At 43.0% G+C, this 14897-nt stretch overlaps 1 protein-coding gene across 3 annotated transcripts in view; it reads left to right on the forward strand.

Moving 5' to 3' along the window:
• The first annotated feature begins 1775 nt into the window (after positions 1-1775).
• LOC118571780 (zinc finger protein 431-like) overlaps positions 1776-14897 on the forward strand; it is a 95666-nt gene continuing 82544 nt past the window's right edge. For all 3 annotated transcript variants that reach the window (XR_004943397.1, XR_004943398.1, XM_036171041.1), the window contains exon 1: positions 1776-1909. Coding sequence is in view for 1 of the 3 variants with exons in the window: in XM_036171041.1 (XP_036026934.1) it covers positions 1907-1909 (3 nt within the window). In the remaining 2 variants the exon portion in view is untranslated. The remainder of the gene's footprint in view (positions 1910-14897) is intronic.

Raw genomic sequence — 14897 nt, forward strand, 5'->3', positions numbered from 1 at the left:
AAGGGCATTTTTTAATTAATGTTAGGTGGGGAGGGTCTAGCCTAACACAGATGGTGTCACCTTTATGCTGGTGGTCCTAAGTCATGTGAAAAATAGCAAGCTTAAGAATATATGAGGGGACTGGAGAGATGGCTCAGGAGTTAAGAGCACCAACTGCTCTTCTAGAGGTCCTGAGTTCAATTTCCAGCACCCACATGGTGGCTTACAACCATCTGTAATGAGATCTGGCACCCTCTTTTGTGTACATAATAAATCAATAAATCTAAAAAAAAAAAAAGAAAAAAGAAAAAAGTTACCAAAAAAAAAAAAGAATGTATGAGGAAGAAGCCGATAGCTCCAGAGAGGCTAGCTAACAAGGAGAACCCCAAGTGTGACAAAGGGATAGCCCTGGGAAGATGAAATGATTGAGATCTCCATGAGTAAACTGGGGATGAGGGGGGAGATGGAAGGTAGGAGATGGTGGAAAAGAACATAAGGGAATGGGGTGATTGAGCAGGAACAGGGATGGAATGGAAGAGCAATGAAAGAGATACCATGACAAAGGGAGACACCATGGGGATAGGGAGAAACTGAGTGCTAGGGAAGTTCCCAGAAAGCCACAAAGATGACCCCACTTTAGACTACTAGCTATAGCGGAGAGGGTGCCTGAACTAGCCTCTATGAGTAAGGGGCATTAAGATCATGATGGGGAAACGTACACAGACAACCACACCAAACTAATGGGAACTCATGAACTGTGACCCAATAGCTGTGGAGCCTCTATGGGACTGGACTAAGCCCACTGCATAAGAAAGACAGTTGTGTAGCTTGATCTGCTTACGGGGTGGTGGTGGTGGTGGTGGTGGTGGTGGTGGTGGTGGTGGTGGTGGTGGCGGCGGCAAAGGGTTCAGGATCCATCCCTAGGGCATGAGCGGGCTTTTTAGAGCCCACTGCCTATGATGGGACACTTTACACAGCCTTTGTCCAGGGGAAGGGGCTTGGACCTGCCTCAACTAATTGTATCAGGCTCTGCTTACTCCCCAAGGGAGGCCTTGCTTTGGAGGAGGTGGGAATGGGGGTTGGGATGGGAGGAAAGACTGGAGGGTGGAAGGAAGGAGGGGAGGAGATCTGTGGTTGGTATGTAAAATGAACAGGAAATTTCTTAATCAAAAAAAAAGAAAAGAAATAAATATAAGAGGAAAGGACATGGCTGCTGCTAGGTATGGTGGAAGAGATCGTTTATTGTAGATAAAAGGCAGAATGTAGGGAAAAGTAGAGACATCTGGGAGAGTCCAGAGCAGACATGAGCCTGATCCATGTAAGAAGAGGAGCTAGGGGAGAGGAGAGACAGACCAAGAGGCCAGGAAGGTAAAGGGTAGATGGGGAAAAAAAATGTTCCTGAAATGTTTGGGTTATAGGGAAGGGCAGCTCAGACCCTGGGCTGGGGAAGTTCAGGATAGGGGGTAGGGTATGCCAGCCATACCCTGTAACAGAAAGGGACTGAGGGATGCTGGGAGAATCTGGCAGCCAGTGTGTGCTTTGTTAAATAGGCACCTCGGCTGTTGGTTCCAGGTTTGAGACCATCCTGTGCACCAGGAGGAAGAAGGGGAAGTGCTTACTGAGTGCAGGAAAAGTGGGAGGACAATTTTGCATTTCAGGCTCAAGATCTGCTTCAATGCCAATCCCTGCAGGTCTGTGACAGTTCTGAGCCTGGGGTGGAAGCCAAGCGATCTGCTCCTGTCACTCAGGCCACACTAGCAAATCAGGGCTCCGAAGCTTACTACCGTTCAGGACAGGGGAGGGCACTTCCGGTCCGCCATGCTGCACGCTCCGCTGCTCCAGGGCTGAGGGAGACGCCGATACAGTGTTGTTCCGCTACCCCGCTGCCGGGAGCTGTGAGGAGAGCCGGGAGAGCTCGGAATCCGCCATGGTGAGCACCGGGCCGCCGTCCCCACGGGGAGGAGCCGCGGGAGCCGGGGTGGGGTCCCGGGGCTGTGGGGGCCGGCGGCCGACGCGGAGCCCCGTAAGGTCCGTGGGTTCCCTGAGGCCCCTCCTGTTCTCTGTCGGGCCCTGTGGCCTCTAAATGACTTTTATCTGTGGGCTGCGGCTGTGCAGAACACGGGGATGCGGGAGACACACACACACACACACACACACACACACACACACACACACACACTCTGTGTGTGTCTTCTAGAAGTTCTGCACTTGGCGCTGAACATTCAGGTGTAGGATCCGTCTGCAGTTAATTCTGTGCAGCGTGTAACGTCTGTGTCATGAACACATTTGCATGTAGATGCCAGGGTGGTCCAGTCACGTGTGTCAGTAAGGCCAGACTTACTGGGTTTCCTGGCCTCATGTGTTAAAATTTTTGATTACATTAATTGTGTTTTTATTTCTAAGTTTGCTTTTATGATCTGTTGATCTCTTAATTCTTTCTCAGACAGTACAATCTTTATTGCAGTTGATTGGGAAGTTTTAAAGTCAGATGGTATCAGAGTGTGTGCTGTTTACCTAATCTTGTGTTGATCATTTTTTTCATTCATGATGACCTTTTGTCATCAGTTTTCTGTAATTGATAGAAAAATTGTTAGACTTTTTATTGGAGTGTTGCTGAATCTATAGCTTAAATTCTGTACTGGAATAATACTGAGTCCTCCTGTCTTACAATCATGGAATTTCTCTCCTTTGATCAAGTATCTTGATTCTTTTAATTACAAAATTATAGTTTTTGCTACAGATATTTGTCACATTTGTGTGTATTTCTGGCCTATTTAACTATGGTGACATATAAGATATGAGGGTATGTGTTTTTTTAATTTTTCAGTATTTTATTTCATGTGTATGAGTGTGTTGTACAAATCCTAAATGGTTTAATAAAAACCTGGAGCCAGGTATTAGGGTAAATGCTGAAAGATCAGAGGAAACAAGCCATAGCCACTTTGCCAGTGTAGTTGGGGGACAAGGAGAGAGGAGAATTCTAAAAAGTGAAAGGCTGAGACAGAGAGACATTGCCAGCCACCCCCATGACAATCGAGATGTAAGGTACCGGTAAGCCATGAGCCACGTGACAAATTATAGACTAATAAAAATGGGTTAATTTAATATATAAAAACTAAATAACAAAAAGCCTGCCATGGCCATACATTTAAAAGTAATACAAGCATCTGAGTGACTATTTTATAAGTGGGCTGTAGGACTGCAGGGGCTTGGCGGGAGCTGGAGAAAAAAAACTCCAACTACACGCCAGTTCCTCAGTGGATCCTGTCTCCATGAATCCTCAGACTGAGTGCCCCTGAGTCCTAGCTGAAAGGGTCTCAGCCAAAAGGCCATATAGTTCCTGTGTACTCTCTCCTTAAATGCCTTTCTCTGCCCACCCATTTCACTTCCTTCCTAGTGCTGGGATTAATGATGTGTGTGCTTCACAAACACTGGTAGCAAAGGCATGAGAGCTCAAGTGCTGGGATTAAAGGTGTGTGCCACCCCTGCCTGACTCTGTTTCTTTCCTAGACGAATCAATCTCATGTAGTCCATGGTGGCTTTGAACTCACAGAGATCCAGATGGATTTCTGCCTCCCAAGTGCTAGGATTAGGGTGTGTGCCACCACTGCCTGCCCTGTATGTTTAATTTAGTGGCTGATTCTGTCTTCTAATCCTCAGGCAAGCTTTCTTTGATACATAATATGTCACCACATGAGTGATTTGCTTACACATGTGTATGTTCACCACACATGTGCAAGCATGTGTGTTTGGTGCCCACAGAAGACAGAAGGAGGCATCAGATCCTCTGCAACAGCATTTAGGGAAGATTTTAGAGTTGGGAACCAAACCCAGGTCTTCTACAAGAGCAACAACAAGTGGTGGTAACTGCTGAGCCATCTCTCGTCCTAAACGACAGATTTTCAAAACTGTGTGTGTGTGTGTGTGTGTGTGTGTGTGTGTGTGTTCAACTATATGCTGAAAAACAAGTGTTAAGAGAGTTGAGGTTTGCTTAACAATCTGCCTTAGGGGGGTTGGGAGATAATTCAGTAGGTATGCTGGTTAGACTTGGTCAGCTTGACACCAGCTAGAGTCTCACTGGTCTGTAGGCAAATCTATAGGGTATTTTCTTCACTAGTGACTGATGCCACTGTGGTTGATGCTGCCCTGAGCAGGTGATCCTGAATTGTTTATACAATTCCTTATGGAAGCCAACTGAGTAAGCCACGATAGAAGGGATGATAACCAGCATTTCTTGAAGTTGACAGCATATGTGGAATGCATAAGCCTATTGTGTATACAAGTTAGCAGATTTGTTCCTAGCCAGCTCCTCTTTGTGTGTTAAGTGGAGCTGGAGACTTGTAATTACTGAAAAGATTTTTCTCAATTTCTAAGTGTGTGGCATGACTTTTCATTGCAATGGCATATTATTTTCAGAACAGTTGTACCTTCAAGGTTTCAGGAAGTATTTTGAGACAAGGTTTGTTATGTTGACTTTTTGCCTTGATCCTGAGATGTTTAGGTCCACAGGGCATTGACCCTATTGTCCTCCTGACTGAACCTCCTCAATTCTTGATTAAACATTTGTAGTTTGTAGTTCCACACTTCTAAAACTACCTATTTGAGTCACATATTGCACTAGCAGGAAAATGATTTGTGTATGAAACATAGCTTCTCTATTGAGACCAGAATAGAAGGAATAGTTTATTGTGTATAGCGTAGAGGAAAGAAAATAGGCTAGGCAATAGCTAGATTAGAGATTAAGTCATTGAGCTGCAGGTGTCTCTGTTATAAAGACCAGTTTGATTGGGCAAGGTGAGTGCCTTTCTGTGTACTTCCCAAGTATGTGTTAAATCATACCATATGAATGAAGGAAAACCAAATTGGTGTATATACAATTTGGGGAGGTTAGCTTGAACCACTGAAATTTCCGATTAGGCAACTCTCTCATGTTGGTAAGTGCAAACCTGGTTGACCCACTTCAGTCTGGTGAGAGGATTGAGACACAGGGCATTTGACTATGGCTTGTGTGTAAGCATACAACACTTAGCAGCTAACATTTAACACAGGGTAGGGTCATACAGTCTCTTAAAAATGTGGACTTGAGTTTTGTGCAGGATGATCAGTATAAATCTGTTCTTCATGCTTCTACATGCAATCATCCAGTTTGACCAGCATTATTTGTTGAAGATGCTAGTCTTCATTCCAGTATGTATTTATTTCTATTTCTTAAAAAAAGAAAAAGAAAAAAAAAAAAAAAAGAAAAACTCAGGTGCCTATAGGAGTGTGGATTTATTCTTGGCCTTCATTTCAGTTTCATTGATCATTGTGTCTGTTTTTATGTCAATACCATGTGGTTTTTTACCTCTGTAGTAAAAGATACAATCTGGAATAGTGAGACCTCCAGCAGTTCCTTTATTGATCAGAATTGCTCTAGCTGTCCCGGGTGTTTTGTTTATCCATTTGAAGTTGAGAGTTGCCCTTTCATGATCTGTAAACAATCGTGTTGGGATTTTGGATGGGAATTGCATTGAATGTGTAGATTGCTTTGGGTAGGATTGTCATTTTTACTATGTCAGTCCTACCAATCTATGAGCTTGGGAGATCTTTTCAACTTCTCATGTCTTCTTCAGTTTCTGTCCCCAAAGACTTGATGTTTTATCATAAAAGCCTTGCACTTGGTTGGTTCCAGTTACCCCAAGATATTTTGTATAATTTGAGGCAGTTTTGAAAGGTGTCATCCCCATTTTCTTTCTTAGCTCTTTTGTCATTTGTAGGTAGGAGAGCTGCTTATGTTTGTGAGATAATTGTATATCCAGCCACTGTGCTGTAAGTTTTTCTCAGCTGGAGGAGTTCCTCTGCAAAATTTCTTGGGCCACTTACCTGTCCTATCACATCATCTGCAAGTCAAAATACTTTTACTTCTTCCTTTCCAATTTTATCCCCTTGATCTCATTTAGTTGTCTTATTGTTCTAGTTAAAGTTCTGTATTGAACAGATAGGTGAAAGTGGACAGTCTTGTCTTGTTCCTGAGTTTAGGTGAGTAACTGAGTGTCTCTCCATTTAATTTTATGTTGACTGTATGCTTGCTGGAAATTGTCATTATTTTGTTTAGGTATGTTCCCAGTATCCCTTATCTCTGCAGGACTTTTATCATGAAGGGGTGTTTGATTTTTGTGAAAGGACTTTTGTGCATCTTATGAGATGATAGTGTATTCCTTTTCTTTTGGTTTGTTTACATGGTGGTTACTTTCCTTAATTTTTGTAAGTTGATCATTTCTGCATTGGGATGAAGCCTACTTGATCATGGGTGGATAATCTTTTTGATGTGTTCTTGGATTTGGTTTGTGAGTATTTTATTGACAAGTTTTGCATCTATGTTCATAAAGGAAGTTGGTTTGTAACTCTCTTTGTTGGGTCTTTATGTGCTTTGGGTTTCAAACTGTGTCCTCTTAAAATGAATTTGGCAATGTTCCTTTTTTTGTTTCCATATATATATATAATTTAATTTTAAATAATAAAATTTAATAATATGATTTATTATATATATAAATAAAAATTGTATATTGGTTTTTAAAGACAGGTTTTCTCTGTGCAGCAGCTCTGGCTGTCATGGAACTAACTAGCTTTTGTTGACTAGGCTGGCTTTGAACTCAGAAAAATCCACCTGCCTCTTCCTCCCAAGTGCTGGGATTAAAGGTCACCACTTGAATTAAAGTGGATCACCACTGCCAGGCTGTTCCTTCTGTTTCTATTTTGTGGATTAATTTGAGTATTATTAACATTAACTCTGCTTAGAACATCTGGTAGAATTCTGCACTAAAACCATCTGGCCCTGTGGGCTTGTGGGGGGGGGGTAGTTTAATGACTGCTTCTATTTCCTCAGGTGTTGTATGTCTATTTAAGTTATTTATCCAATTTTTATTTAATTTTAGCAAGTGGTGCCTATTGATAAAATTATCTATTTGGTTTAGATTTCCTATTTGGCTGAGTACAGTTTTTAAAGTATGTCCTTATGAGTCTCTGGATTTCTTCCATGTCTGTTGCTATGCCCTCCAGTGCTGATAATAAAAGTGCATGTCATTATGCCCAGCCTCAGTGTTTACTATTAAAATGCCGCTACTTGGAGGATGTAGCTTTGTAGGGAAAAATGCAAGGTTAACCTTGGTTAGTTATTGACCTTGAGGCCAACATGGGCTAGTTGAGACTTGTTTCTTCAACACAGAAACAGCTCTGTGTGGTGGTGCACAAGTCTACTAGTTCTCAGGAGGCAGAGGCAAAAGGATCGAAGCAAGTTCAAGCTAGTGTTTGCATGTGGTTCCAGATCCATCTGGTCTACATAGGGAAACCTTGTGCCCAACAGAAAAATCAGGCATGATGTCATAACCTGTGGGGGGGAAAAATACCTCCAAGTAGACTTGCAAGTGTATGTAATACATAAGTAACCAAACATGAAAACCAGATGTTGGGGATGTAGGGGAGGGGTACTGCACTTGGCCTAGCATATACAAAGCTCTGGGTCGCATTGTAGCACCTCACAGAATGAGATAGAATCCTTTAATGTGGCCCCTGATCTCTGCACCTCCCTATGCTAGCCCATGCTAGTCTGATGCTTAAATTACAGGCATGTGTCATTTAGTCACCTTGATATATTGTTTAAAAGTCTCTTGAAGAGTTTGGGTAAAGACTTCCTAATCAAACTGAAGTAGTAACAGCAGAATGTATTTACATTCCTCTAGCCCCAGGAGTTAAATCCAGCAGGACATAGGCTCAGGCAGCTTCTCTCTGTTCTCCACTTCAGAGGTTACTCATCCAGGTTTTCATTTAATCCAGTTTAGGTGAACCATCAGTGACTGCTTAGTTTTATGCCAACTTGACACAAGCTGGAGTCATGTGAGAGGAGGGAGCCTCAATTGAGATAATGCCTCCATAACATCAGGCTGTAGGCAAGCCTGTAGGGTATTTTCTTAATTAGTGATGGTCGGGAGGTCCCAGCCCATTATGACTGTGCCATCCCTGGGCTGGTGGTTCTGCATTCTGTAAGAAAGCAGTCTGAGCAAGCCAGTAAGCAGCACCCTTCATGGTGACTGCATCAGCTTCTGCCTCCATTTTCATTCACTGCTTTAGTTCCTGTCCTGACTTCCTTCAATGGATAGTGATGTGGAAGTGTAAGTCAAATAAACACTTTGTAACCAAAGTTGCTTTTGGTCATTGTGTTTAACACAGCTATAGTAACCCTAAGATAATCAGACACCACCCCTTTTGCAAGATGATGATGATGATGATGATGATGATGATAATGATGATGATAATAATAACAGTAAAAACAAAAACACCTCTTTGCTGTCTTGATCTGTTTTTCATGAGCTATTCACATAGTAGCAGCTTATCTGGTCTCAGAGTCAGATTCATAAGGAATCAGTCCAAGTTCTGTATTCTGGTGTGACTGGCTTCAACATTGCTTGACCTGGCATGGTCACATAGGACTGAAATCCCAATAACTGGCAGGCTGAGGCAGGAAGATCATGAGCTATCGAAAACAATAGAGGTCCAACCCTTATTGCTTTCTTCCAGGGTCCATGGAAGAATCTAACAACCAACTGAGAATCTAAATTTAGGGCTACTGAAAGAATCTAAGCACACTGAGTTCTTTAGTCCATTCACTTTATTCTTTTAAATCAATTCTATCTACAAATCTTATTTTCTGTTCTCATATTTAGCTCCTCTCTTTCCCTTCCTCTGTTCTCTCATTATTCTACCTAGTTCTTTCCATTTCATTTTCATCTTTGTTCCCCCAAGCATGTGTGTGTGTGTGTGTGTGTGTGTGTGTGTGTGTGTGTGTGTGTATGTGTATATATTAACTTGTTAGTTAAAAACTACAAAGTAAACTCTCAGGAACAAGTTTTCTGATAAGAGTCACACTTGCAAAGATTTGGTCAGCTTAATTGGTGACTGACAACAGTTGTAGGTTGTAAAAAGTTCTGGTTAGCTCTTAAAGGGATAGTTACAAAGGAAGAAATTAAACCAATGAGAGATTTAAGGAAAAGCAAAGATTTTATGTGATTAATAATATCCATACATGGTTAGTCAGTTAACAGCCTTTTTCTGATAATCACCTGAATCTCAGGACCTATACATAATTAGTCTACTGAGCCTAAAACCTTACATTAAAAACTGGTATAGAAATGAACAAAGTGTTAATTGTTATTTGAATCAGAGTGGGGAGGTGTTGGTGGAGGAAGCGTAGGACAACACAGGTGCCATTGATCTCTTAAAGAACTAAGAAATACCAAGGCCAGACACTTGCACTATCCCTTCTAGTTCGCTGTAATTCTTCCGAAGGGTTTTGATCCAACAAGGCCAGGCACCTGCAATTCTGCTCTGTGAAAGTTCTATGAGGACACTTTGGCCAATTTTGCCTTGTCGGTGGCTAAGGATGGAGAACAAGACCTCTAAGTGTCTACAGTCCACATGGAACAATTGACCTAGTTATGAAGCATATTTTAGTATGTTTCTATTCATAAAAATTGTACAGTTAAATAAGAAAACATCTTCTAGACTATCCACAATTATGTGTGCCTCTAATATTAAGTTGCAATCATGAGATTACATGTACACGTAACATGGAAATGCACGGTAAATGGGGAGCTATCATAACTGTATTGCATGAGAAGTTTACCACAAGAAACAGCCAATTAATTCAAAAGGAAGTAATTCCATAACACCTTGCGTGATGGTTTCCTCCTGAGCACTAGTTGTGACCTGCTGTATAATCTCCCATGGTCTTTTGGTACTAGCAGCTCTCAACAATGAGCTCTAACACATCTTGGCTGTATGTCCCAGGATAGTCTGAATAATAAGTGAATGAATACATATTTGTTCAATTTGACTTTTGGTGAATTAGATTTTTATGTGTTGTGTGACCTTGGACATGCCATCTACAGGCATACTTTGCCCTTTGTAGATAACCAGAACAATTACACTTAGGAGAATGAAGAATTGAGAATATTCAGTCAGGTACTGTGGAAAGTAGCACCATGTCGGGAGTCTGATTACCTGCACCTAACCCCATCTCTCTTCCCTGCTTTGAACAGAAACCATGCCTCAGTGTAACATCCTGGACGAGGGCTCCAGCCTTCTTTCTCAGCATCTTCTAGTGCTGATGCCAAATATAATCATTTGTCCTGTCTAACTCCTAAGGATGGTTTAAGCAAGCAGTGAGATGGCAAAAAGCCACAACAAACAGCCTAAGATTTAAACATCCCAATCTGTTCAAATTCCCTGGAGAGGCAGATCTCCTCTTTGACAAAAGAAGCCTCAGGAAACCCCAGTTCTTATTTTGCACAGCCTCCACTTCCCATGTCACCCCAGCTTTCCTTTTTACTCTGGGCCCTGGATTTTCATTCAACACGCATTCATGTAAAATATGCACAAGTTGTGAGGACTCTACCCAGATGAGCCTCCTGGGAGTGGGAGGAGTGGTGAGGGGCAGGGAAGAGAGATGCTAAGGGTGAGTTTTCTTCTATGAGTTCTTATAGCCAAGGGTAACCTAGATGTTGTGTTCTCTCAGTCTCATCTTCCTAGGCATTTTTATGCAATGCTAGGAATCAAACTGTGGGCTTCTTATGTGGTAACATGCTAGTAGGCAAGCCCTTTACTATCCAAGCTACCCCCTTCTCTCATTTAAGAAATCAAGTGCTGCACGCCTTTAATCCAGCACTCAGGCAGCAGAGGCGGTGGATCCCCGAGCCCAGCCTGGGCTATAGAGTGAGCTCCAGGACAGTCAAGGCTACACAGAAACCCTGTCTCCAAACAGAAAAAAGAACGAGAGAAAGGAAAATATAAGTGCTAATGCTGGGCATGGTGGCCCACACTTTTAATCCTAGCCCTCAGGAGGCAGAGATGGGCAGATCTCTGTGAGTTCAAGGCTTCAGGCCATCCAGAGCTACATAGTGAGACCTTGTCTCAAAGCAAACAGGAAATATAAGTGACAAATGTAAAACCAGTATTTGGAAGCCGCTTTTGTAGAGGGCTTTGAATCCTTTCTTGAGTGTACAAGATTATAAATAAAGGAAAAAAGGCTGCCTTCTCTACTTACTTATTTTGCTTTCCCATTTTCTTTGGCTCAGGGCGTAAAGATACGTCATTTTCCTAAAGCTGTAGTCACCTTGGTTTCAGGAAAAACAAAGACACCCCACCCTCACCCCCACCCCGGCCAGTACAGAAGCCCTTATACTCTTTACTCACCCCTACACAAACTGGGTGAGAACAATTCCTTTCCTTGATTCTGAGTGTTAACAGCTCCTGACTTGTCAGGAAGTCAGGCTATACCTCCAGCTGCTAGGACAGCTCTGCAGGGTGGAGGGCTGACAGGACAGCTCAGCTCTGGTGGGAAAGGTGTCCTGACTTGTCAGGAAGTCAGGTGATACCTGAAGCTACGGTGTGGTGGAGGATGGTCTCCCCAAAGGATACAGCTATCCTGCTCCTCTCCCAAAGAGCCATTACAGCTGAGCTTTGCTCGAGCCCTCCCACTTCTTGTCTCTGGACCAAGATGTTGCTTCTTCTGCTTCATTATGTGAAAAGGGGAACCCCTGCAGAAATGTTGAAATCTCCTCTGGCTTAGGGGAAAAGTTGTTACTTATTTATGCTCAACCCCTCCAAGGGAATGTCTCAGCAAGGTTCCTCTGTTCTGCACAGGCGAATGAAGATCTTCACTCAAGATTCCTTTAAGAAAGAGATTTGTTTATTTGGGAAGAAAGAGTACAGGAGAGTAGCTGCCTCTGCCAGGGTGGGAAAGAAAATACCACAAGTGAATAGGCAGGGGACCTTCCTTATAATAGGGCTTCTTAGGGGCAGAGTTTCTCCTGGGAGAAGATTTTCTGTCCAGGGAATGGTTAGTTTTCCTGCTCAGGGATTGGTTGGTTTAGTTGGTCAGTGGCAGAGTTGGCTCTGGTTTCAGGACCAAACTGTGTTTCTTGTTTCTTGCACTGGCCCTTTTTGGCTCTAATTTCAGGGCCAGGGTGTGTTTCTTTCCCTGGCTCTGGTTCTAAGGCCAAAGTGTGTTTCTTTGGCTCTGGTTTCAGGGTCAGGGTATGACTCATAGGTTCTGGGTTCTGGGCTAAAATGGTTCTTTCACTGGCTCAGGTTTCAAGGTCAGGGTGTGTTCTTTCATTGGCCTTTTGCCTTACAATAATGGTGAGGCTGCACCCTGGAACTTGAGACACATTTAGCCTTCAAGAGTGACAGTGATTAGTGCTTTTGACTATATTGCACAACCAAGACAGACTGGCCAAGCTGACAGACCAGGACCAATTAATGAGGCATGCCTGTGTGCCCCACTAGTGTTTTCTCTACTGAAATCTGCAGCTCACACCAATAGCCCAGGACTCCCTGCATAATCAGCTAGAACTTTGCCAACTCATTTGCATATCCAGACCTATGTAATTAATAACATCTCTGTAGAAGAGGGATAGACTTAATGTCTGGATTTTTCTTCCTAATAGGTTTTCTGCCCTGAGATAATAGGTTTCTCCACTGATGTAGTAAACCAGATCAAGCTGAATTGAAAAAGTATAAAAGCAGGGTCATTGAGAATAACTCCTGTGTGGGTTCATTGGTCTCAGAGAATGAGGCCAGCGAAGTTGTGGCCCAGGTGCTGAGGCAGGAAGGTTTTATAGCTTGTAGGCAAGAGGTGTTGACGTGTCTATCACAAGCTGTGTTTGTGCCCAAGTACTGTCAAAACCTGAGAACTTAGACGAGGACTTTGGCAGCTGACAATCAGGGGAGGAACCTATAGTCGCCATCAAGAATGTGGAACTGGACTTTTGGTACATTAGGAGACTCTCTGGGTGGCGTTTGGAAACAGAGAGACATAGAGGTATGGGGCTTCCTGGACCATGTGGGGTGAGCTGAAAGCTCCAACCAACCTTTCTAGGGGCTGGAATTAAAGCCTTGAGAACCATACCTGGGCTCAATGTCCATCCCTATTATTCACCTTCCTGGTCTCTCATTTGTGGACCCTTAGTAGAGCCTATCCTGCTGGGCCTACGTAAGTCAGGCTTTTCTTCTAAAAACCTTGGTAAGAACAGCTGAACATTTCTCTGTAGCTGGGTTATGTCCTAGCAGTGAGACTGTTTGCCCCTGCGTGCTGGAGGCCTTGTTTGCACCTGCGGCTGACATCTCCATATTCACAATTCCAAAACTAAATCAAGGGTCTGCTTCAGCTCCCAGTGCTCAAGATTGCACTTGTTTATCCCCCACTAGCTCCTCCCTCACCTCATTTCCCCCACTGCTCCTCTCCTAACCTTCCCCTCCCCCTCCACACACACACCTGTTCCTTGGCCACCTGCTTGCTCTTCCTCAGATGTTTTCCATTTCAGTCAGTGAAGCAGCATTGGCTTCTCTGCTCTAGCACCACTCCCTAGCTGGTAGCCATCTCTCCTTTACCTCACTCCTTTGCTTGAATGTCCAGTGGGCCCCTCCGTACTGTGTCTTTCTACAAGGACGCCTGGGACGCCCTGCCTGTGTTGTCTGTCTGATCACTTGTCCATCCTCAGTCCCTACTGCTGGGAGACTAACTCCTAACTCCCAAAGGGTTCCATGATCTGGGATGGATGAAGTCAGCTCAACCAAGAAACTATGACCACCTGTTTCAAACAAGTGGCCCTGGTAGCCTGAGCCATTTTTTTTTTTTTTAAATTATACAGTTTTTTATTTATACAGTTTCAGTGGTTTGCCTGAACAGTTTTACAATCAGATTTGTGTCCTTAAGTTTCTAATAATGGTTACAGTAATTGACAGTTTGTTCCTTTACCTCGTTCCCCTTCCATCCCCCAACTTTTCCACTGGTAATCATTACTTACTTGATTCATAGCTTTAATGTCAGGAGCATATGCAGTGTTGCAAGTGGCAAAGGAAGTTTTTCTAACTAGGCACACCTACAGGTAGAACAGTGTGCCCAGTTGACAGCATTTGCAGTTACAGCATCATGCAATGTGAGAGAATTTTGTCTCTAGTGGTTAATATTTAGCTCTAGTCAAATCTAAGTTCTCACAATTAACTCATCTGCCAAAGTTGAACCAATTCATCCTTCATTCTGTACTATATCTCCTATGGGGGTATACCAGGTTTTTTCCTATCATCCTGTAAACTACAAAACTTAAAGGCTTACTCTTAATAGTTGGCATTACTTATTTCTTGTTCTCATGTTCTCTTCCTCTCAACTTTCTACAGTATTGGCACAGCTATCAGAAAGGAAGATATTGTGGATTTCTATAATTCTGCTTCATTTCCTGTTCCTAGGCTGTTCCCATTAACCCTTGATATCATCTATTTATTTGAATTTCTCCTAGACTTTTGTGGTTAAAATCATTCTCTGCAGAACAGTTATGCAAATTTGTAATGTCATGAACTACTGTGATTCTTTCAGACTAGTCACAAGATGTGTTGGAAAGGCAACATTCTGTTCTTAAGAATCTTGAATTCATGGTCACACTTGACACAAAGGCTTTAGGAGCTGAATCAGAGCCACTTTATATTTTTAACAACATCCCCTCTGGCTCACCCAGAGGAGCATCATGGGGGACGTTTTCCTAATGCAATAGCCATTTCATCCATAGCTGTAAGAAACTAGAAGGCAGCCGGCAATATGATTTGTATAAGGAAAGCAAGAAAAGCAGGTAGCACGTATCTTCCTGGGGTCATGCCCAGAATTGTGCAGTTAACTATCCATTGGCCTTTGCTAAAATGGATTAAATTTTCCTGTTCAGGAAGCATGTGACTGTAGAAAGTGTGTCTGTCTTCATTCAGGTACCACTGAGGCACAGCAGGACAGTGAGATCACTGGCCCAGGACAGACCTTATGAATGAAGGGGACCTTAAGAGGTGGGGCTGGGGGCTGGAGAGATGGCTCAGAGGTTAAGAGCACCGACAGCTCTTCC

This window comes from Onychomys torridus, chromosome 21 (genome assembly GCF_903995425.1).
Source record: "Onychomys torridus chromosome 21, mOncTor1.1, whole genome shotgun sequence".
Classification (NCBI taxonomy): Eukaryota; Metazoa; Chordata; class Mammalia; order Rodentia; family Cricetidae; genus Onychomys; species Onychomys torridus.